Source organism: Pimephales promelas, chromosome 15, assembly GCF_988280905.1.
Source record: "Pimephales promelas chromosome 15, fPimPro1.hap1.1, whole genome shotgun sequence".
NCBI lineage: Eukaryota > Metazoa > Chordata > Actinopteri > Cypriniformes > Leuciscidae > Pimephales > Pimephales promelas.
The window spans coordinates 30,238,743-30,261,691 of NC_142783.1; the positions used below are offsets into that span (position 1 = coordinate 30,238,743).

Genomic DNA, 22,949 nt, shown 5'->3' on the forward strand with positions numbered 1-22,949 from the left:
ACATGGTCTCAGCATTACAGGTAGTCAATTGGTGACCTGAAGTTGATTTTTTCCATGATTTTGAGAAATGTTTTTTCCATGAGTATGATTATAAAACATATTAAATGGCAATAGAGCACAATCTTTTTTACCATAGTGTTTTTTGTTACTGAGAAAAGTAGAAATAGTTTGACTTGAAAAAGTGAATGTGCTGAAGACTTAAAAAAAAAAAAGAGCACTTACTTTGTTGGCCATAGAGTCTGAAGTGATTAAGGTTGGATTTTCATGATGTCAACCACCAGTTTGCTTTGCAAACTCAAATCTAGAGAGAAATCTTGTCTAATTTTGGTGGGCAATTGGTTGTGATTGGCTTTCTTTTTTTTAACATATGAAACTGTCCAGATGGTTAGGTTTATTTTATTTTAATGTATGTTATCTTGAAAATGATGGTTATTATATCTGTAACAGGCCACTAGTTCTTTACAACAACAACTAAAACATTTTCAAATTAATATTTTATTTATCAAAGAATCCTAAAAATGTTGTGTCCTCTTTCAAAAACCTTAAAAATATTATTGACCCCAAAGTTTTAATTAGCAGTGTATTTATTTAATATATTCATACTATATAATCATGTTATTTTAGTAATATTCCCTATCATCAATTACTTTAATGTATCTTTTTCTAAAAAGCACCACAGGAAAGCAAAGATCTCTGACAATCTGTGACTCACGTCAGATGAACACCAGTCCTGAAACATGGCAAGAATGTGGCGTAGCTGCATCTGGAGGGTAAACCCCGCCTCCCACTCCGGCTCCACTTCAACATGCTGACCAAACTGCCTTTTCACCTCCTCCATCCCCTGCCATCAAACAATGAGATTCAATTTAGCTACAGATCCAACAACACACTTTCGGGCCAATAACCTTCTGATGGGAGAAAGCATCACCTGCATACAGCAAAGGAAGCGGAGGAAGACGGATAGACCTTGGAGGAACTTCCCCCTCATCGCCTCAGTCCACACAGAGGGCTTACTGATTAGGATGTACCTGATAATGTCAACAACTGAATTGAGCCAAATGATCAAAATAAAACACAACTGTTTTTATTTTCCATTATTCAAGCATTGTGTGTGGACCTGAGGTCATGGAAGATAACTTGAACCCGGAAGAACTTGTCGGGGTTGTGGCCCTGGAAGTGGAAGCGGTGGTTGTTGTCCAGGTGTTCCTGCATCATATCCATTACAGTGTCTATAATGACCTTGATGACGTTGCCCTCCTCTATCAACTGCCTAGCCTGAAAAACAAGAGGAAAATGTTAAATACATTTAACCTTAAATGGACTTTATTGGTTAGCTCCCTAAAAAATGAATGCTCTTTCGTTTACTTACAGCACACTGTTAAAAATAGAAGATCATTATTATTAGCATCGGTTTCATGACAAACCCTTAACATCCGAGGAACTTTTTCAATGCACAAACGGTTCTTTACAGTGAAAAAAAGTTTCAGATTCGAAAATCTATTAATCCATAAAACCTGTGTGCAATAGTTGAACAAGATCACTTCTGATCAGACTGCATTCTCACATTCTGTATACTAGCCAACACAAACAAAATTGAGTTTCCTTGTAATTACTAAGTTATAATAACCAATTACTAGGGTTGTAACGATACCCTCGTGTCACGATTCGATACATATCACGATACAATATTATTGACATGATAAAAAGTTAACAAAAAATGTACTGCTGATTAAAATGCTAACTTTGATATAATATCGTGGGTTTAAACAAAAAGGCTTGGACTTGGTGGTTGTAACCCAAGGACAATGGTGACACAAGAATAAAAATATTCATGATTCGGAAGATGAAAATACAGAGTTATTTTAGACGAATATTCTAGCACTTTTTCTGACTAGATATATTTAATATATTTAAAATAATGTTGGACACTTTTTACTGGTCAAGTTACACAAGTCATTTGGCATTATCAGTACCCACAGGACCCATTGCATTATTATACATTACAATCAATATTTATTAAATAATAATATATATATTTACTAAATTAATAGTATTTAATAATATTTACTAAATTTAGTAGTTTAATGTAGTACCGACACTAAAACTTTTGTGAGAATTTTTTCCTCACACAGTAAATTTTATTTTGGGGGACAATCCACGATACATATTGTCACTATATTGTTGAATTTTTGTATTGTGATATATTGTGGCACGGTATATTGTTACACTCCTACTAATTACTACGTAACTACTGTGTTAATTGTGTAGACTTCTAATTAATTACATTTAGAGCAGGAAACTCATAAAAGCAATGAACACAATGGATCTCTAGATACAGAAAAATGCTGCACATTTAAGACACGTGACCGCTGTAATTTCTGCTCGACGTTCATCATACCAATGTGGGAACAGTGTAGATTTGCACAGACAATGCTGTGATGGAGATGTTCCTCTGATGGTCATCACTGATGAAGTCTTCCTGAAGCTGCTTGTAATGCTGAAACATGATGTACACACGTTAAACGTCCTCTCAGCTGTTTTTATCAATGCCAAGCATGTGACAAGTGTAAAACAACAACTACAATATTACTTTACTATTTAAATATAAAAAATATAAAATTATACCTCTGTGAATTTCATGGCAAACTGCCTCTTGTATTCGGTGTCCATCAGTAAACTAGTGAAAATTAACTCATGGACGACCTTGCGGGCTCCTGAGGAGAGTTAACAGATCATATCATCATATGTGCACTATTCATTTTAAAAATTAATTATCACCAATACCAGCATTTTGGGGCAACCCGTATTAACGTAACAATATAAATCATGATTATCATCAATACCGGTATATCGCGACTCCCCTGTTGTAGAGATTGCAATGTTTACCTTTATAAAGTTTGGCATCATGCAGCATGAGTCGACTGATCAAGCAGAGTTTATCGTTGTCTGCGGACGGCTCCAAAGCCACCTGGCAGAACACCTCCCTGAGGCCAACTACAGAACCAACGACACAGACAAAACCTCAATTTTTATAAAAATAAGTAACATAGAAGCCGGTCTCAAAACCCTGGTAACATTTCTCTTAAGGAAAAAAATATATTAAAATGTATAAATAGATACAGATTATTGTTATACAGCACCAGTCAAAAGTTGGGAAACAAAACTGTTTGTAATGTTTTTGAAAGAAGTCTCTTATGCTCATCAAGCCTGCATTTATTTGAACAAAAATATTGTGATTTTAAAAATAATGGTTTCATATTTTAATATACTTTAATAAAGAATTTCTTTCTATGATTTTTCAGCATCATTACTCCAGTCTTCAGTCACATGATCCTTCAGAAATCATTTCAATATGCTGATTTGATACTCAACATTGGAAACAGTTGTGCTGCCTAATATATTCCTCTTATGATACAATTTTTTCAGTATTATTAGATTAATAAAAAGAACAGCACTTATTTAAAATAGAAAATAATAGTAAATATTTATACTGTTGGAAAAAAATGCTACAATTCTTTGTAACTTTTTATTCATGAAAATGCTGAAAATGATTTCTGACAGATCATGTAATACTGAAGACCGAAGAGTAATGAAGACACTGAAGAATAACGGCTGATGAAAATTCACAGATAAAAATGATATTTGAAAAGTATAATTAGGAATTCCTCCATTATACACACACAAACGAAGATCCGCAGCAAGGAGACGCGGTTCTGACACCTCTACTGAACTGTAATGGCCAAATCCCAACTATGAAGAGGAAAAACTACTCTATGCTTGAGAATTCTGTCCTTTTCAGGGTGGCATCTTGTGACGACATGTCATGTTGTTGTTTCGTTTACATGTCTCATATTTCAGTCGAACCGCACCAGAGTGTGCCAAGTGTGACACACCCTCACAAGGGCTGAATCGATGTTTGCACTATAGATTCAGAAGCAGGAAATGTTTGTTAAATGTAACTGAAGTATCGTATTGTTTTAAAACGCAACATTTATGAATAAGAACCAGTCTAAATGGTCTACCCGAGTAGCCGATGATCTTCTGGAACCATGCGCCAAGTCTGAGGGCGAATGTCTGGTGAGCCATAACAGCAGTGTGAAGAATCTCCACCCGCAAAGGTCTCTGGATGATGTGCTCCGAGTTACGCTGCAGAGGAAACACAAATGCGGGTTAACAAATTTGAAATATTGATTACATCTACAAACAGCCGTTTAAAAATTAGTGTACATAAAGATTGTGTTTACCTTGATATTATCCCTGGCGTCTTGACAGGATCTGAGGGTACCTCTCTTCACCGCTTTCCGCCCCTGACATCACAATAACGGCACTATTGACAAGTCTGCACATTGACAACGTAAGACTATGTGAAAAGCGGATGCTGAGAAAACTCACTTCCTTGTCAATGAGTGCAGTGTAGATTTGAGCCTGATTCTGGTCACAGGCGATTGCTCGCTGAAGCGTGTAGATGACGTGGTCATATGAGTGATGTTCATCGTTGTAGAGCACACAGTAGTAGCCGTCTTCTTTCACTCTAAACACAATATTAAACAACATTAACCTTGAAGCTTTTTTGCTAAAGTTGGAGCATGTAAGTGCATATCTCACTTTGGCTTCAGCTCTTCTGATAGTTCATTGTTCTCTTCCCAAACCAGCATGTCTGCCGTGTACCGCAGCAGCAGGTGGAACAGCGTCTGAGCCCTTCCTTGAAGACCTGGATCCATCACACACTCATCCTGGGACACACATAACGCCAACTGTCACTGAGAGTCCTTTCATTTTAGTTGTTCACAGAATGGTTGTATACAATTGGTTATGTTCTCACCTACAAAAATCTATTACCATATTGTTCCAAATATAAGACGACCCTGATTATAAGATGTCCCCAACCCATCTTTTTTTACCTTTTGGAAGACCAAATCCTGTCTTTTATAAAGAAAATGCTTTTATCTAAAAAAAAAAAAATAATAATAATTTTCCGTAACCCTTTAGTTTAAGGCCTAATTCACACTATTAACTAGTTGCTATTAGCATACCAGGATATTGGCTATTTACTAGTACTTACAGATTCTGCATTACCATAGTCTATATGCCTTAATCCTACCCAGTGTTGGGTGTAACTAATTACTAAATAATTATTTACTGTAATTTAATTACTTTTCCCTTGAAAATGTAATGTAAAGGATTACTCTTCATTTATCTGGAATTTAATTACAGTTACTTCTGATGTAATTGAGGTAAATACTGTGTATAAATCAATCCGATGCATTTTATGAGGTGTCTGAATCGTACGACTGCACTCGTACAAATTCGTATGAATTATTGCAAAAAAAATGTATGAAAAAAGTGTGAAATATCATGAGATCAGACAGTGGGTTTAACATCAAAATGTATTGTCTGATGTTAAAAAGTATGTTTTTATAATGTAACCTTCTCCACCTTGGTCAGTTTAAGGATAATTCATGCATTTTTATAGTATTTATTTGAAAGAATTAAAACAGATTCATGTCTATCCTTTTATTATTCAGCTGTTTGAGATTGATATAGGATTTTGAAAGTACTTAAACACTTTTTAGAGAGAGTAATTAGTACAGTAAACTAATTACACTGTTGAAGAGGTAATTAGTAACTAGTAATTAATTACTTTTTTAGAGTAACTTACCCAACACTGATACCTAATACCTAAACTTAACAACTACCTTACTAACTATTAATAAGCATTAATTAGAAATGTATTGAGGCAAAAGTGAGAATTAGACCCGAATCTAAAGTGTGACCTAATTTTCATATTGCATATTTTTCGCATTTTAATTTTTGTATTGAAACTATGGCAAATACTAGTAAAATAAAACAAACACATTAAAAAATAAACACTTTGCACCATTAAAAATAACCTGTAGTCATTTCCAGTAGATTTTACAATGACTGATTTCTCGCCTTTTATGTACACTAAAAACATTAGCATGTTAAAAAAATTACCCATGAATGTTTTTTACTTAACCCGATCACATATCACTGAAAGACAGCAGTTTCTGCCTGAAGTCAGAGGGCGAGACGGCATCATTCTTACGCCGCATCAAATCGGCCGGTTCGAAGAAACTGACAGGCAAGTGTGTCAGAAATAAGAAATGAGTTTCCTCGCTAGTGGGTATGTTCAGGTCTTTGGCGATATCCAGTGCTTTGTATCGAGTCTAACACCCTTGCCTGTCAATTTGAATTTCAGAGCTCGAGTGGATGAGAAGTTGAATGATTTAAACTGTGGCCTTTGTCCCACACATAGTAGACCTTAGTAGATGTACTACTTTGATAATGCCTTTAATTTGTTTATGCAGCTTGATAGCTCTAGCCCCGATTCCCTTTCACGGTGTGGAACAGAACAGCTTGGACATTCTGCTAAATACTGGGCCAGCAGGCTCACAAAAATAACATCACTATTGTTTATTCTCATTTGTACATTTCAGATATGTCTGATTTGTATATTTCAGATATGTCTAATATCTGGCAAGAAGTCAAGTGGCAATAGCCTTCTAACAGTCCTCAATTTTCTGAACACCACCAGAAGATCACAACCTGTCACATCTCCTAAAAGCCAGTCCCTCTAATAATAGAGTGAAGGTCCCGAAAGTGCTCATTCATACAGTATATATATTCATGTATATATTTATTTCATTCTTTGCAAAAGAGATGAAAAGGAGCAAAAAGAAGACAAACTTATAATATCTGCCCCTTATCAACATAAATCAAATTACAATTCCAAAGAGGTACACTTACAACACACATCTACTTTGCAGCACCTATGCAAAGTCATTTATGAGACTGCTGTGTAAGCGGCAAACGATAGGACACAAAAAACATGGCAGACCCTTTGAGCAGGATATGGTGTTTGTTGTTTTGGTTTAATGCCCATCTGTCATGTTCATTGTGTACATGTTTAGATCTCGCCTGAGGGTGTCAAAGACAAAAAGGCACCTGCTGTTTTCCGACAAAGGTGAGTATGCGGTGAGTGTGGATCTAGACCCTGATCTGATCACAGAGGATCTATTGAATTATCTGACCACTGAAACAGACCATCTGCTTTCCAGACCAGAATCCAGACACACAGCTAGAAATCAGTCATGATTACATCTCATTATCAGTACATCCTAGCTTTTGATGGAATACTGGGATTTAAATACATGTTTAAACCCTTAAACGGCAAGTCTATTTTAAAACACATTTATTCACTTGTACAATAAACCCTCTCACGGTCCCCTGTAGTCTGTTTGTTTTTTTCCAGCTGGTTTTGCATCACAGCCCTCCTGTGTGTCACTTTCCCACACACTCTGTTTTCCCACAGGGGGAAGGAGGGTTGTGGGGGTCAACAAACGCTGGGGCAGAACAGCTCCTCTGACCTCGAGGCAGGAAGTTAGTTCAACAATAATGTTCACGGTAAAAAAAAAACACAACAATCTTAACATCGATAAGCTTCTGGAGAATGAACTGTACCGTTTCCATAGCAACTGAAGTGCCAGGGTCGTGTTGAGAGCAACAGGGTCCCGTCTTCCAAGCCTCCAAGTCTCCACAATCGCAAAAACCTCCTCCTGCTGAGGCATGCATCTGCAGTTGCAATGTTAAGAATAATAGTTAGAATAACAAATACATCATATAATATAATATAATTGTACAAAGAAAATTGTTTAAATCAATAAAAAAAAAGCAATTACATTTAAAAACTATATATATATAATAAAGATTAAAAATATAAATAATAATAATAATGAGTGCATGTACCTTGTAGCGATGACTTTTGTGCACACTCTTCTGGAAGCATTCTATGCAGAGAACACAGGTCGGATCTATTGCACAGTCCCTGGAAATACATATAAGGATGATTCAAGGGAAGGAAAGCAATAGTGTCAAATGCAGCCTATTACATTAAACAGGGCTCCTCATAAACCCATCATAAAAAAATCATTGTTAAATTATATATAATAATAAAACATAAATATATCTATATATATCAATTATTGTTTGTGATTGATAGCTCATTCTGGTTCTCGATTCTTATTGGCTGGAACCGTTCGCATCACTCCGCAGCATTTCTCACAGAGAGGGTCATGGCGGACGAGCAAACAACCATGGAATGTAGGCCTAGTTTTAAGAGTTTTTTAGGCGAGAATGTAGTTATTTATACCTCAAATATGCAATTTATATTGAGAAAGGGTCTGTTCGACTTCAGTGAAAGTTACATTACAACATTAGATGGTGGTAAAGACTCTCAATGAGGAAGTCAGTAGTAAAGACTTTTGTATTGAAAGGGACTGAAAAAAGGTTGTAAACAATAACACACAGCTTACAAATGCATTGACTAGCGCTGTCATGTGAAATCCCCTTAACTGTTAGGTTTAAAACTGTGAAATCTGTTTCCTCAACAGACATTCAAACCGATTTTATGATTATGAATATAAGATTGACCTGAAGAATATCAGCTAGAAGCAGAAAAATGTTCATCGTCTGGCATCGTTTGAGGCCCTTTCAAGCAGCACTGAAAATCTCATTTGGACCTTGAAGTCCATTATATGGAGAAAATCCTGAAATGTTTTCATCAAAAACCTTATTTTTTTTTCGACTGAAGATGATGACATGGGGGTGAGTAAATTATCAGCAAACGTTTTTAAAAAAAAAAAAGTTAACTACTCCTTTAAATCATATTCATTGTCTAGTAATTTGATCCCATGAATTGTAAAATGATGTAATTTGAGAGTAGGCATTGAGGTCCACCTTATTTCACCAAGGTCCACTCACTTGTGGCCTCGCCACTAACTTGAACAAGCAAAGTGTGCATTCTCCATTGACGAAGGCTGTCCGATGAACAATGCACATCGAAACAATGCCCAAATACAGAAATACAATCTTGCTGATGTACTCCTCACAAACATACATAGGAGTATGTTACCCGGGCGACACAGCAAAATGGCTGCCTACTGCTCCTGGTGTGTGTCCCAAAGTTTGCAGTGAGCATGTTCCTAATGTGTGTGCACTAACTTGGATAAGTTAAATACAAATTCCGTGTATGGGTTCCCAAACTTGGCCTTCACAAGTCACTTTCAGCGGATGACTGCATAAACTGTGAAGTATTTTATTAAACGGTCTCCATTCTAACCTGCAGGAGTAAACGGTCTCGCCCTCTTTGAAGACGCGTCCACACTGCTGAGCTGATGAGCTGCTGTTGTGTTGCTGTAGCTTCTCCAAGCCAACACAGGGGTCCTCCCCAAAAAGAAAGCACTCCAGAGGATACAGGAGGCGTTCCTCAACCTTTTGCTCCTCCTCTCCTTGTTGTGGCTCTCTCTCTAGGCAGTAAATAAGGGGGACCTGCTCCCCCAAATAGCGGAGTATAGCAGCCCCTCTGTTTGAAGACTCCTGCCATTTCTGGTGGCAAAAGAGAAAGAGCATAAACAGTATAATTAATTAACGAAATACTTTAAATGATCATATGATGAAATATGGAATTTTATATTTTTAACAATGGGTGTTCAAAAATGACATTTTAGCTATGAAAACATTCTCCTCATTCCAAAAAAAAAAAAAAAATTTATTGAAACAAAAGAGTAGTAAAAAAGAAAGCTTTAGGTCCAAAAGAGTGACTAGTACATTAATCAAAAAATGTCCTTTTGTTTTCTATGGAGAAGCAAAAGTTTCAAAATAAATTCTTTGTAAAACGGTTAAAGTCAAGCTTGACAAAGAGTTTAAAGATTTTCTTTATTGTTGGCTCAATCTTACAATTATGATGAGTCTGATCACAGTCTTTCCAATCAAAAATATATTATTGTTTTTAGACCAGGAAGAAATATGAAGAGTTCAGATGCAAAAGCCTCTAAATGCCATTTGAAATTTTCTTCTAAAATGACCATTTTTATCAAGCTTGTATATTTAAGTTCAGTAATTTCACTTAAATTACAGTTAATAGGTAATCTTCATTGCCATTTAAGTGAAATTACTGAACTTAAATATACAAGCTTGATAAAAATGATCATTTTAGAAGAAATTTTCAAATGGCATTTAGAGGCTTTTGCATCTGAACTCTTCATATATTTTAATTATAATATAAATTGATGATTGAGTTAACCTCACAAGGAAAACCAAGGGTCTTGCTCAACATTCAAAACCAAACTTATAAGTGTTATTTATGAGGGAGGTGGGGATCATTTTGAAGAAGTATAAGTTAGTTTACCACATATTAAATATGGTTAGAATATGCAAGGCTACATACTGTACTAGCAAATATCAAATAAAAAAAACTGCTATTATGATTATAATTTAAATAATGGAAATATATTTATAAAAAAGGCTGCATTAAAATGTGAAAAAAGTTGAACAAGGCCGAAGACCTGGTAACATTTTTATCTCTCAAAATGTCTATTCAACCCAATTTAAGTGAAAGTGTGACTCTTTATTTAAATAAATTAAGCTTTTAAAGCATCAGCCCGAAAATGTAAGTAAAAAAACAGCTTGTTTCTGCAGTAATTTTCGACCAAACATTAAACACAAAATATTAACAGCTCATGTTACAAATTTAAAAAGACAAAAAAACGTATTAAATGCCATAAAATACGCGATAGTGAAGAATAGAGCGCTGTTAAATCTGCTAGTTTACATGCTAGATGATAAACAACAACAATCATGTCAACAAAATCTAGTATCTGACCAAAATGTTAATCATTAAATCGTAAATAAAACCTAATCTACAGGTTTACCACGCAGATTCAGCATATATCTGTCCCTGTTAAAAGCACAATCTATTGAAAAACTCGTGACATGGGATTGCATTTGTGTCTGAAGTGGTTGAAATCAAATATTTACCGTGCTCAACTGTACACCGTTCAGCGACTCCGCCATGATTCAAGTGCCGTAAAGCGTCACCACAGCAACACATCCACGGATTTGCAACAGTTTAAAAGTCTTGATGGATTTAATTATTTAATATAACACAAATGTTAAATATAGGCTACATTGAAATTTTATCACAGATTTTAATAAAATTTAAAGCATGTGGTTTTACATGCAAGTTACATAACACAACAATATACAATGTTATAATCATTATATATTATAACATTATATAAAAGTAATTGTTGAATGTGTGCCTTTTTATTATTTTAGAGTATCCGTCTACTGGAAGATTCAATCAAATGATTAATAACAAGATATTAATTTCCCGCTCCATTTTTAGTCCAAATTTCATTGAATCGCAAGGAATAATAATGTGATAATAATGTTGTGTTCCACGGACGAAACAAAGTCATACGGGTTTGGACCTTTATAAATAAATTATTAAAGAATTTTAATTCTTTGTAAAATATCCATTTCCACAAAAAGAAAAAAGAAAAGAGAAGGGGAAAAAAAGATAAACATTTGTATCCCTGCAGCGCCCTCTGCAGTAACGTTTTGACTTACGTTCTGTATGATTGAACATTATTAACGCTAGTGACGAGAAAAATGTTTTGGTTGTTTATCTCATGTTTATAATCAGAGATTGCCTTATTCAAATATGACACCATAATGTGTTTTAAGGACCACCTTTCAGCACGCTCAGGTTAAATGCAACAAAATAAGAACTTACAGTAAGGAAAAGCTAGGTAAGTTCAGCTATCATGTATTTAAAGATAAAATAATGTGAAGAAAAAACAACAATAATAATAATAATATCCACAAATGACGTCAACTTTTTAAGGAAATGTAAAATAAATAAAAAAAATTGGTTCTCTCTAAATTAAATTACTAAATTAAGACGTCTTGCTGTATCAAACGTGTCAAAACCATAGACTGTAAAAAAAAAAAAATATCAAAACGCATACTATTTTGCAGACTATTTCCCCCCCGTCAGCACCGTACGTGGTTGACAGCACCTCACACTAAACTGAACTTATCACTTCATTTCCTTTTAGCTGTGTTGCTGGACGCATCTATCGCATTCGTGGAGATGAAACGAGAGCGTTCGGGCTTGTTGTATTAAAAAAAATTATAATTTGACATATAGGAAAAGAGATTGATGAAATGAACACTGATACTGAGTAGAGTTTCCGCCATCCGCTGGAAGAGGTAACTGTTTTATTCGTTATGCAAAAAAGGTGTGGATTCAACTTACCTCTGCAAGAGAAATTTGATAGAACTAGCCTACTGGTGGCTGAAAAATACTACAAAAGAACGCTAATGCAGCATATCATCTTTTAAGAGCTACTTTTTGAACATTTTGACATCATACTTTTGTTATAATGTCAAAATATTATATTATATTGATATTAAATGTCTATTCTTTTCTCTATCAGGATAGAATATTTATGATTTTGATATTAAATTGATAAAAATACTGATAATAGTCAGCATTTTTTAAAGGTGGGTGTAGTGATTTGTTTTGTTTCCTCATTAAAAGCTACACATCGAGAAATGAATAGTACTTAAAATGTTTAAAATCATTTATCAGTAGCTAATAATCTGTCTTATTTACCATGGTGTGGGTCCTCCATGGTGGTCGCCATGTGTTCAGTAGGTCACATGCTTTAGAATTCATTTCTGTATAAGTTCAACTAAATGGTGTGGTCCCATGAGGGAAATTTGAGCAAAATTGTGCAGTCATAAAAGATCTGTTGTCCATTGTCAATAGTGTAACATGTCACACAACTCGCAGTCTCTGTTTCAAACCAAGCAGCTTTCTGCTAGTAATGCGGTGAATCTCCTGTACAAAGACCTGTTGCAGAATCTGTGAGAGGAAATCTTCTTTTCCCCTCACTTAAATTTCACAATTGCGTGATTCTCTATTAAAATGACTGGATTTTGACTGCAAAAATCCCCTGAACAATGTGACCTCACCTTAACTCTGGTTAAAATAGCCTTATCAAAAATGTTGAGTTCAGTTTGCCCAATATATTAATAAACCGATTAACATAAAAATGTCCTGTAGAATAGAAATAGTCCACACAGTAAAAAATATTTTCAAGATTTGTTATCACAACATATTTTCTTTTGTCAAATTAACTTTATAATAATTTATTTAGTTGAGATAACTTATTATTTTGAGTTTCTGATGATTAAATTAATCTCCTTCATTGTATTAACTCACTTTTTCCAGTTCAATCAACTTAAATTTTTAAGGCAACCCAGGTTACTTACTTTTTTTAAGTTAAACCAACAATATTTTTTTTTACAGTTTAGTAATCACAACATTTTTTCTTTTGTCAAATAAACTTAAATACTTTATTTAGTTGAGATAACATATAATTTTGAGTTTCTGATGATTAAATGAATCTCCATTGTATTAACTCACTTTTTCCAGTTCAATCAACTTAAATTTTTAAGGCAACCCAGGTTACTTACTTTTTTTAAGTTAAACCAACAATATTTTTTTTTACAGTTTAGTAATCACAACATTTTTTCTTTTGTCAAATCAACTTAAATAATTTATTTAATTCAGATAACATAGCCTATAATTTTGAGTTTCTGATGATTAAATTAATCTCCTTCATTGTATTAACTCACTTTTTCCAGTTCAATGAACTTAAAATGTTAAGGCAACCATCTTACTTACTTTTTAAGTTAAACCATCAATATTTTTTTACAGTGCATATACTGTAGTATTTTATAATATTTGCCTTTGCTGTGGGAAATAATGAAAGTACTATTTAAGATACTACTGCTAACCCCATGTTTCTTTAAATGAAACTTAACCAATTCTTTTTTCTATCTTTTTGGATAGTGTGAGCCCCCCAGTGATCATGAACTCAACCAATACAACATTAATAGTCCAAAACCTCACAAAGGGTTGTGAACCGCCATACGATGAAGAAAACCCACTTCCACTTGTGGCTCTCTACAGTATAGTTATCACAGTAGGTCTGCCTGCTAACCTGGTCACAGTCTTCTTCACACTCATCGAGGTGTGGCGAAAGAACGTTCTAGGAATCTACCTCTTCAGCCTGTCAGTGTGTGACCTGATGTATCTAGGCACACTTCCGCTCTGGGCCGTTTACATCAACAGAGGCCATCGCTGGGAATGGGGCTCTATGGCCTGTAAGGTCACCGGATATGTGTTCTTCAACAACATGTACATCAGCATCTTCTTGATGTGCTGCATTTCCATGGACCGCTTCGTCGGGGTGGTCTACGCCGTGGAGTCTCGAGGCCTGAGAAAGATGAGGCATGCCGTGATCATCACCATTGTGATTGTGGTAGTCGTCGCTGTGGGACACGTGCCGGTTTTCACCATGACAGAGGGCAACTCGGAGAAAATGGAGGCGAAACGGTGCTTCGAGCCAAGCAACCCCTCTGATGTTGTGACGGCACTCAACTATGCACGCTTCTTCGTCGGTTTCTTCATCCCGCTGTGCATTTTAATAGTCACCAACTTGGCCATCCTTGTTAACGTGCAAGCTAGCACGGGCCTGAAGCTACAGACCAAAGTCAAAGTTCGTAACCTGGCCGTGGCTGTCGTCTTGTTCTTTCTGGTCTGCTTCACGCCGTACCATGTGATCCTTTTGCTCCGAGCCATCAATTATCACTTTTCGAAGGGGAAATGTGACTTTGAAATAAGCGTCTACACACCCTATACGATCTCTCTGGGTTTGTCCACCATCAACAGTGCCATAAATCCAGTTTTCTATGTTCTTACCAGCGACAGTGTTCTTAAGAGGATCCACAAAGGCCTGCAAGGGTTACGAAGCAGCTCAAGATCTTCTTCTTTAGTGTGATTTTCTTTTTTTTTTTCTCAACTGGGACTTTATTTTCCTTTTCCTGAAGCGTATAATATGTAGCCCTCAAACCGTATAGCCCTTAATCCTATAATTGTGGACAAATGTGGGCACAGAGGACTCAGGTGTGATCCTAATTTTTATTTATTATAAATGTTATATCACTGTCTTCGATAAAGTTTTGTCTATCCAATTATGGTGTATTTTCTTATTTTGGGGGTATTTTTGAATTTATTTACTTCAAAAAGTACCATATTTTCTATGTAAATTATGCTTATTTTTTAACTACATTAAAATATCATTCCAATAAGTTCTAAAACCTAAAGATGAAGTGACTTTGCTGTCACCTGGTGTCTTATTTTGGCTTATTTTAGAATGCTCTAAATTACAGTTTTTCCCATTTTTGACCCAAATACAAGATTAAGGAGGGTTTTTTTCCACCCACTTAACATTGTAGAATTGAGTCAAAAAATTCAGGAGGCAAATTTAGGAAAAGTAGCCAAGTCTTGTACCGCTCAGATCAAGGGACGTATTTTTTTTTTTATTTTATTTAAATAAATTAAAACTATTTTGCCCACATTTGTCCAGAATACGGTTTTAGGCCGGGTTAAAGAATGAATAGAATTTCGAATTTGGTTACACTTTATTTTGAGGTGACGTAGTCGTATGAATCTGTCATAAACAAAGAGACCTTTCTTAAAACTTGGCAATTAGATTTTGGAAAGATTTCTATTGTCACTGTCCCAAACGTATCTTAGCAATGCCAAAGTGTGTATTCAGAAGAACATGCAATTGGTGTGAAATGAAGCAAGAAGCCACAAACATTAGTAGAGGAAATGGTTTGAGCAAGGTGCTGATGTGCTAAAAAGAGGATGTTTTGTCCGCTTGCAGGTGAGAATCTTCTTGACACATACAGTAGACTGTGCCTGCAGGAAGGCACGTAGTTAGTTACACAATCAAACGCATGTGGCTGATAAAAGGCCAATTTTTTATAAAATACAAGAAATGAAGAGATGGTGAGACTGAATACCATCAGTTCTCCCTGAGTAGTTCTTGATGCTTTAAACTTTGTGTTTCAGTGAGGATGGAGGCTCAGATCAAATCTGTTTAATTATACTTTGTCCGACCTTTTGTGAACTTCCTATATGCTAGGTTTTAAGTGTAGTTCTGTTTTTAGTTTGAAGTAGAACACAAGCACAATGACAGGAAGTGTGACAGAATCAACTTCACATAACCCAGGAATGCCACATAAAGCTAAATGTAATCCGTCGACTAAATCAGGCAAACTGTTCAAACTGATAAACATTAAACTTGACTTATTTGGTGATAAATTTTGTTGACATTATAGTTAATAAGCTATCAAATTAGCCCTAAACTGAAACTAGCTACTGTATAGTAAGTCACAGGAGTTTACAAAGTCAAAGACATCCCTTCTAACATAACATACAGGAAGCTCTTTTACATTTTATTAATTACATATAGATTCCTAATAAAGCTATGTAAGTTATTCAGTCAAGAGCAGTGAATGGTTTTCTTTTCTTTTGTTGTTCGATTAACATTGAGGACCGTAGCAGGTAGGCCTATATGAGGCTGCTGTCACTTTAAGACCTTATGTATGAATCCAAGATTGGATAATACAAATTTCACCTAACGGTTTACTTTCACTTTTGACATGACTGACTGACTGTGTTTAGGTGAATACTCAACAAGACGGCCATTTTGATATATGTGTGTATTTAAGTGTTCAAGCCACGTTGTCATTGCCTGTCAGAACCGAATTCAGTACTGTACAGTATTTATTGTACTTTTTAATAAATCATCATGCATATCCTGCTGTTCTTTTCATGCATCCATGTTTATTTACTGCTCTATCATTTTTAAGCAGTCCTGTGCTGCACGGATATATTTACATACAGAAAATATAGAAAAATCTCTATCGATGTGTCATAGCACCCAACCGTACTCTGTGCCTCCACTGACGCATGAGAAAACCCTGACTGAGTTAGAAGATACTTTTGTTAAAGCATATGTAAAAATTGTGACTGACAAAAATGTTTTAATCTGTTTACTACTGATATATTGAGTCTAAAAATATACATAATTGCATTTTTTTACTCCAGAAGCCACTATGACTTCCAGAAAATGTTATAATTTATTTTTAAGACTCATTGACACTATATATATATATATATATATATATATATATATATTCCTTAAGATTTTAAACTTCTCTTTTTTATTTGTGTTAAATTTTTCAGTCTTTTTAAAAAAAAAAACAACAAAAAAAACCCATAAGATTATAATAAAAGGCAAATTGATCTAGTGCAGGACAAACTATTAGAGCTGTGTGTTCATTTATTCCTGTTTAAATATTTCCAATATAAATATACCAAATACATTCAAATATTTAAGATCACAATAAATATAACAGATTTAAGAGCAGTAAGCAATCAGCTTAGGCAGCAACAGAAAATTGAATATATAAATAATGATATGGCTGTTAACAGCCTATACTTGAGGTTTACAGTGATTTTGTTCTTATTAGGCACTTGTTAGTTCTGTTCTAATGCTTATGTTAACAGCCTCTTATTTACATTAGTAGTAAGTGTGTATGTCAAGTAAGTTAGGATATTCTTCCTGAGCTGTGTGCATAGTAAAACATTCCTGTGCTTTTGTCAAGCTGGCTTTTCCAGGATCTATTTGTGTATCTATAAATACAATATGCTGGCTTTTCTGGGATATATTTGTGTGTGTATGCATGTGATGTTTATTGTAGAGGATCTTTCTAGTGCTGGTTAGGCCGCAGGTTCATGCTATACTGGCTGAGCCACTGGCGTGAGATCTGGTAGAAGAATCCTGGAGAATTTTGACAGTGTGATGATGGCATCAGCTACAAAAAAAAAGTTTAAAGGTCAATGAACCTGTTCATTTTTTCCCTTTAATTAAAAAAATCATAGACCACCTAACACCCCAAATAAAAATAAAAATAAAATACAAATAAAATAAATAAAAATGATGTTATCAATTACCATACTCACCCTCATGTAATTCCAAACATGCATGATTTTTTTTCTTTCTTTTGTGGAATAGAAAATATATTCTAAAGAAAGTTGGTAACCAAAATATTTTGACTATTGAATGTCCAAACAATGTCTCAAAATATATTTTGTGTTTATATCCTACTGTACATATTAAAATATCTTTATTTTTACCAGTCCATAATTTTGGTAGACTGCCATCTTATTCTGATTAAATCTCTTAATATGACAGTCTCTATTCAGTTTTTGCCAAATATTAGTTGTTTTTATGCCTTTTGCAAGACATTTCACCCTTTTCATCTTCAGAAAGATCTCACTTCCTCCCCATATTGCATGATGTCTGTGACTTATAATGTGAAACAAACTCTTTAAAGCTACACTGTGTGATTTTTACCCCCATCTAGTGGTGAAAAGGTATATGACCATCAAGTGAATATCAGTTTCTGTTCCTCTCAATTCTGATTTCGTTTTAACTCCTACGGTGGCCAATGTAGTCCAAGATTAACATGGCTTCCAGTTCGACCTCGTCCATGAGTATTAACTCAAACGTAAACGCGAAAGGCGAAGCTTGAATTAACGGGTATGTCCCTCTTTGGCTAATGTACTTTCATGGCGACTGACATTAGAACCCCTTACCCGTATGCATTTTCAATGGCATATTATACACTCACGACAATACTTTATTACTTGAATGAAGTAAATATACATCAATGAGCACATATATTTTTGAAAGAACTAAGTGTTTTTAGCTAAGAATAAACTAAAAGAGTTACACAATGTAGCTTTGACATTTACCTGAGAAGACCTGGCAAACTATTAAACTATTTTGATACCAGTTATCTAAAAATATATATTAGAAATGAAAAAAAAAAAAAAATCTGTTGTAAAATTTATTGTACAGAAATCAAACTGATGTCACCAACCTTGGTTTGAATAAGAGCTCCAGGAGGGTTTTCTGGATGTTCTAGTTCAAGATCAGACAGAGTTGTGGTCTGAAAATAAAAAATTTAATTCGCTTTTTTTTATTAGCACCACAAAAGTCGGAATATGTAACAGCGCAACCTCTCCCCTCAACAAGCCACATGACGAATCAATCATGTCTTTAGCACAAAGGATGCAGGTCAAGTAATGCGCCAAATCTGAATACTCAGTCCACATCCATGTCAGTGTCTGCCCACCTGTGTGTCAGCGCTTGCATCCGGGTGTGTGAGCTGCAGGGATTTAAGCAGTCCTTCACGGGAGTGTAGTTTAGGTTTGGGACCTGACAGTCTCAGAGTTTTTGACCCCGACTGTAGATGACACCAGAAATCTGCAGCTTGGCTTGATGGGAAAGAGAGAGAGAGAGACTTTTGACAATGACATTCCATAATTTAAAACAGGCTTGTGCGCAGAGTAATAAATCACAATATTTTACTGTGCAAAAATAGTTTGTGCACATTCCAATCAGGGCAAATGATGACAATGTACACACATACTATTAGATTTAAATCTTACATTTTACTTCAATTTTAGTTCAAATTTTTGTAATGTGGCTTTGTTTTTTTGTCATTTTTAATAATGGAAATAATTAATAGTGCAGAAGTTCAGATAAATAATGGGGAGCAAGTCCATTTTTATTTGAAATTTATTGTTAGTTTTAGTTATTTTAGTATTTCAGGTTGAATTAAACAGAAGTGAGAAATGTTTTTGAGAAATGAAAAGTAAAAATTATATTTTCCATGCAGCTTGAATAAAAGGTTAATGAGTGTAATATCTGTATGAATAATATAATAATGATAATAATAATAATAATATCATTATCATTTAAGATAAAACATTTTTTTTATACAAATATCAGGACTTTGTAAAGATTCATAAAGTTTTACAATCTGAATCTCTTTACGATATAATTTCCAGCTTTATGTTTTTTTTATGTTTTTATTTTTTGCTTGCACCATGTGATCTTATACACCAGATAAAAGTTTTTAAATATTTCTAACGCCTTCTGTATTTTTTATAAAACATATTCATAATAATAAAATAGGTAACACTTCCGTTAAAGGTCCAATTCTCACGATTAACTACTTGCTTATTAGAATGCATATTACTAGGATATTGGCTTTTTATTAGTACTTTTAAACGCATATTAATGCCTTATTCTGCATGACCATAATCTACATTCCTTAATTCCTAAACTAAACAACTACTGTACCTTACTAACTATCAATAAGCAGTAAAGTCATAGTTAATAGTGAGAACTGGACTATTAACTATGACTTAACTGTGATCTAAAGATTATGGCAAGTCATAGAAGAGTAATATTCAAGTTACTATTTGTGTATTATGTGCATTTATAATTGATTTTGTGAATAAATGAATAGATCTGAGGACTAAAACAACAAAAAAAAGTAAAGATGGCTGCTGTAATGACTGGTTAATTGCAAAGGATCTCACCACAACAGGCTTTCATGATCTCATGGTTAACAGTCGCAACAGCAATAGACTTGTACCTTGATATTGCTGCAGACTGAGAGGGCATCTGTAATGTGCTCTGATGTAGCTGGGACAATGTAGGGATTTCCATCATCATAAGGTTTTTCTCTGCCATCTCAACTTGAAAGCAGTCGTTAAAAATGAACCAGGGATTTCCCTTGTCACCATTTTCAGCCTGTAAAACAACAGCGTTAAATATCACAATAAAACGGTTTGAAAGTATGTCATCTCTATATGATTTTAGTATTATGTAGCAAAACATCAGAACGTACGTTTTCAGGAAACTCGAAAGTTCCTGTTTCTGTCACAGGTGTGGCTGATAATTCCTCTTTCCTGGTTTTGTCCTGTAATCCGGCCAAGTCTGAAAACCCTTTGTCATCTTGCTGGGGTTGTGCCCAGTCCGCAGAACTGAACGTGGACCATTCGTCAAACCCTTCACCAGTTTGAAAATCATCTTTACCGTGGAGGTCCAACACACATTCCCCCATTACACACGATAACAATGTAATCCAATAACACCCGTGACACTATTACAGTTCTGTCTACATCTAGTTGTTCTATTAAGCTGTAGCAGGATCAGCAGGGGTTGCCTCTATATTGACCTAATTTCTGTTGTTGTCGTCTTTGTAGCTTCGCTTTTGGCAGCGTGCAGTTTGTTCTCCGGTGTCCCGCAGGAGGCAGGGAGTTCCCATTGTATTTCAGAGGCAGGTTAGAGGACACATGCTTCCTTCCAAAGACATTTCCTCAGTTGCTTTGCTTCGATTTCCAAGAAGAGGACCTAGGAATCTGAAGACAGGGAGAAAGAAATGTCTGTGGAGTAAAATATTACATTTTACATTAACACACACACACATTTTTCCAAGACAAATTTCCCCATTGGGAACAATAAAGTGCATTGAATTGATTTGTTGATGTATACTCCATGTGTTATAAACACCTTAAAGATATAAACTATTATGTACTTTCTAACTTTCCAGTTTTACAATCTTTTACAGCAATAACTATGTTATGTTATGTATAAAAATTTTGTACATTTTTTTACATTTAAATATTAATTTCATCTGTTAAGCGCTATAGAGAATGTTACTGTCTGAAAGGAGGGCAGAAAGCTGAGAAACACTTAAAACCATTATACCCTACATAGTGCATTACAAAAAGTTGCTTTTTTTTTTTTTACATTAGTCAGTTATCACTTTATCGTAATTTTTATTACACATACATTGCTTTTTTAACACTGTAGAGGTCCACATATACATACGTTGTTGTTTTTTTACAATGTAGAGATTACCAGACAAACAGTAAACAGATTAACAGCAAATAAACCTTTTGTATGATACACTCTCTAAATAGTAAACAACCGTCTTGTGGTGAAACTGACTTATACGCCAATAAAACGACAATCACACTTACCCTCGTAAACAGCAATAGGTGTAATAAAACGCCGACTACCTATAATTGTTTATCCACGTAGCATTTCCGCAATTTTCTTCCTCAATTCTGACGTCACGCGAACAGGCGGAGAGAGCCAAGTGCGCACCTGTACGTTTGACAACACGCCCAGCACGTGCTCGTTTCTAGAACTAGGTGCAAAAGTCTCGCGAGATTCACGGTAACCTAAGTTCTCAGCTCATTATTAGATTTTTCTCATACCCTACATTACTTGTATTTTTAAACCAATTTCACATTCATAAATCAATGCAATTTTACAAATAAAAACACAACTTAATGATTTTGTTGACTGAAGTATAGTAGAGTCACTATATAACTATTTTGTGAGAGTTTGTGACCTTTGAAAAGTTTGATTTACTATTTGCATGCCTTTTTTTATATTAAACTGACACTTTTTTTATTTTGGTAGTTGCTTTTCTCTCTCGTTGTATGTTCAGTATTTGCATTTGAGTGAAAAAAGCATGTATAATAAATAATGTTTTATTCAACCAAGAATAATTAAATAATGCTTTTTATAAATAACCTGTGTTTATATAATATATATTTATAAAAATGCACTTGTAAAAATGTAAAAAAAATATTCATAAAAATGCACTTGTGGTGCATTTTGTGGATTCTTTACATGTGGTGAATTGCTTCCTGACTATAATTTAGCTTGTGGCCCCATTTTTCAGAAATCTATTGATGCACACATTATCATACCACTTCCATAGAAAAATAAAAAAAACAGTCTTGAAGAGTATTACGACTCACCCAGTTAACTTAATCTGTATTGTTATGAAGTGTTTGGAGAGGGTTATGATGTGGAAGTTTAAGGCAGAATTTTATCAAATTGATGCTGGTTAAGCTCCATCCACACACAGAATAAAATCAGCCTATTTTAAACCACTACATCATCATCTCTCATTATGGGGGTGGGGGAACAGATTCCAGCAGCTGATTGTTTGTCATCAGTTTCCGTTCCCCCATGTTTCTTACACAATGAGGCTGAAATATTTAAAAAACGAAGTTTAGTGTTTTGTTCTTCCTTCATATTTTAAGTGTATATTATATATATTTAATTTATTTATATATTTTGATGGTTTAATTAAACTTGTAGGGACATTAAAAACGATCCCCTCCTGACATCACTTTTGGCCTAGTGTAGTAAATGTTTATCAAGAAGAGTTAAATCCCTTGGTTTATGGAGTGTTACATAATGATTTAGGAAAACAGCTTAATTTCTGATCCTCATGTAAACATACCAGGCGAGTCAAAAAGAGCACAAAAACGA

At 34.7% G+C, this 22,949-nt stretch overlaps 3 protein-coding genes across 4 annotated transcripts in view; 1 reads left to right on the forward strand and 2 right to left on the reverse strand.

The window, feature by feature from the left end:
* ubr1 (ubiquitin protein ligase E3 component n-recognin 1) overlaps positions 1 to 10,919 on the reverse strand; it is a 32,022-nt gene extending 21,103 nt beyond the window's left edge. For both annotated transcript variants that reach the window (XR_016146715.1, XM_039667111.2), the window contains exons 1-14: positions 10,837 to 10,919; positions 9,140 to 9,405; positions 7,768 to 7,846; positions 7,483 to 7,593; positions 4,606 to 4,733; positions 4,393 to 4,531; positions 4,245 to 4,307; positions 4,023 to 4,146; positions 2,887 to 2,994; positions 2,626 to 2,714; positions 2,399 to 2,497; positions 1,118 to 1,275; positions 929 to 1,028; positions 713 to 841 (exon numbers count right to left, since the gene is read on the reverse strand). Coding sequence is in view for 1 of the 2 variants with exons in the window: in XM_039667111.2 (XP_039523045.2) it covers positions 713 to 841; positions 929 to 1,028; positions 1,118 to 1,275; positions 2,399 to 2,497; positions 2,626 to 2,714; positions 2,887 to 2,994; positions 4,023 to 4,146; positions 4,245 to 4,307; positions 4,393 to 4,531; positions 4,606 to 4,733; positions 7,483 to 7,593; positions 7,768 to 7,846; positions 9,140 to 9,405; positions 10,837 to 10,872 (1,629 nt within the window). In the remaining variant the exon portion in view is untranslated. The remainder of the gene's footprint in view (positions 1 to 712; positions 842 to 928; positions 1,029 to 1,117; positions 1,276 to 2,398; positions 2,498 to 2,625; positions 2,715 to 2,886; positions 2,995 to 4,022; positions 4,147 to 4,244; positions 4,308 to 4,392; positions 4,532 to 4,605; positions 4,734 to 7,482; positions 7,594 to 7,767; positions 7,847 to 9,139; positions 9,406 to 10,836) is intronic.
* A 1,002-nt stretch (positions 10,920 to 11,921) lies between these two features.
* gpr132a (G protein-coupled receptor 132a) lies at positions 11,922 to 16,545 on the forward strand. The gene is made up of 2 exons (XM_039667103.2): positions 11,922 to 12,075; positions 13,727 to 16,545. The coding sequence occupies exon 2, from the start codon at positions 13,746 to 13,748 to the stop codon at positions 14,715 to 14,717; it is 972 nt and encodes a 323-aa protein (XP_039523037.2). The 5' UTR covers positions 11,922 to 12,075; positions 13,727 to 13,745; the 3' UTR covers positions 14,718 to 16,545.
* A 509-nt stretch (positions 16,546 to 17,054) lies between these two features.
* Positions 17,055 to 21,960, reverse strand: LOC120476120 (uncharacterized). The gene is made up of 6 exons (XM_039667082.2): positions 21,638 to 21,960; positions 20,500 to 21,037; positions 20,245 to 20,402; positions 18,934 to 19,075; positions 18,679 to 18,747; positions 17,055 to 17,607 (listed from the first exon to the last, which is right to left on the reverse strand). Exons 2-6 carry the CDS (start codon positions 20,713 to 20,715, stop codon positions 17,503 to 17,505), a joined length of 690 nt encoding a protein of 229 aa, XP_039523016.2. The 5' UTR covers positions 20,716 to 21,037; positions 21,638 to 21,960; the 3' UTR covers positions 17,055 to 17,502.
* Between the last annotated feature and the right edge of the window lie 989 nt (positions 21,961 to 22,949).

Bases quoted from the DNA above. Each gene is read 5' to 3' on its own strand.
- gpr132a (XM_039667103.2), top strand. From the start codon at position 13,746: ATGAACTCAACCAATACAACATTAATAGTCCAAAACCTCACAAAGGGT.
- LOC120476120 (XM_039667082.2), bottom strand. From the start codon at position 20,715: ATGGGGGAATGTGTGTTGGACCTCCACGGTAAAGATGATTTTCAAACT. The intron at 20,403-20,499 runs GTACGTTCTGAT...GTTGTTTTACAG, and splicing joins CTTTCGAGTTTCCTGAAAAC to GCTGAAAATGGTGACAAGGG. The intron at 19,076-20,244 runs GTACAAGTCTAT...TTTCCCATCAAG, and splicing joins CAGTCTGCAGCAATATCAAG to CCAAGCTGCAGATTTCTGGT.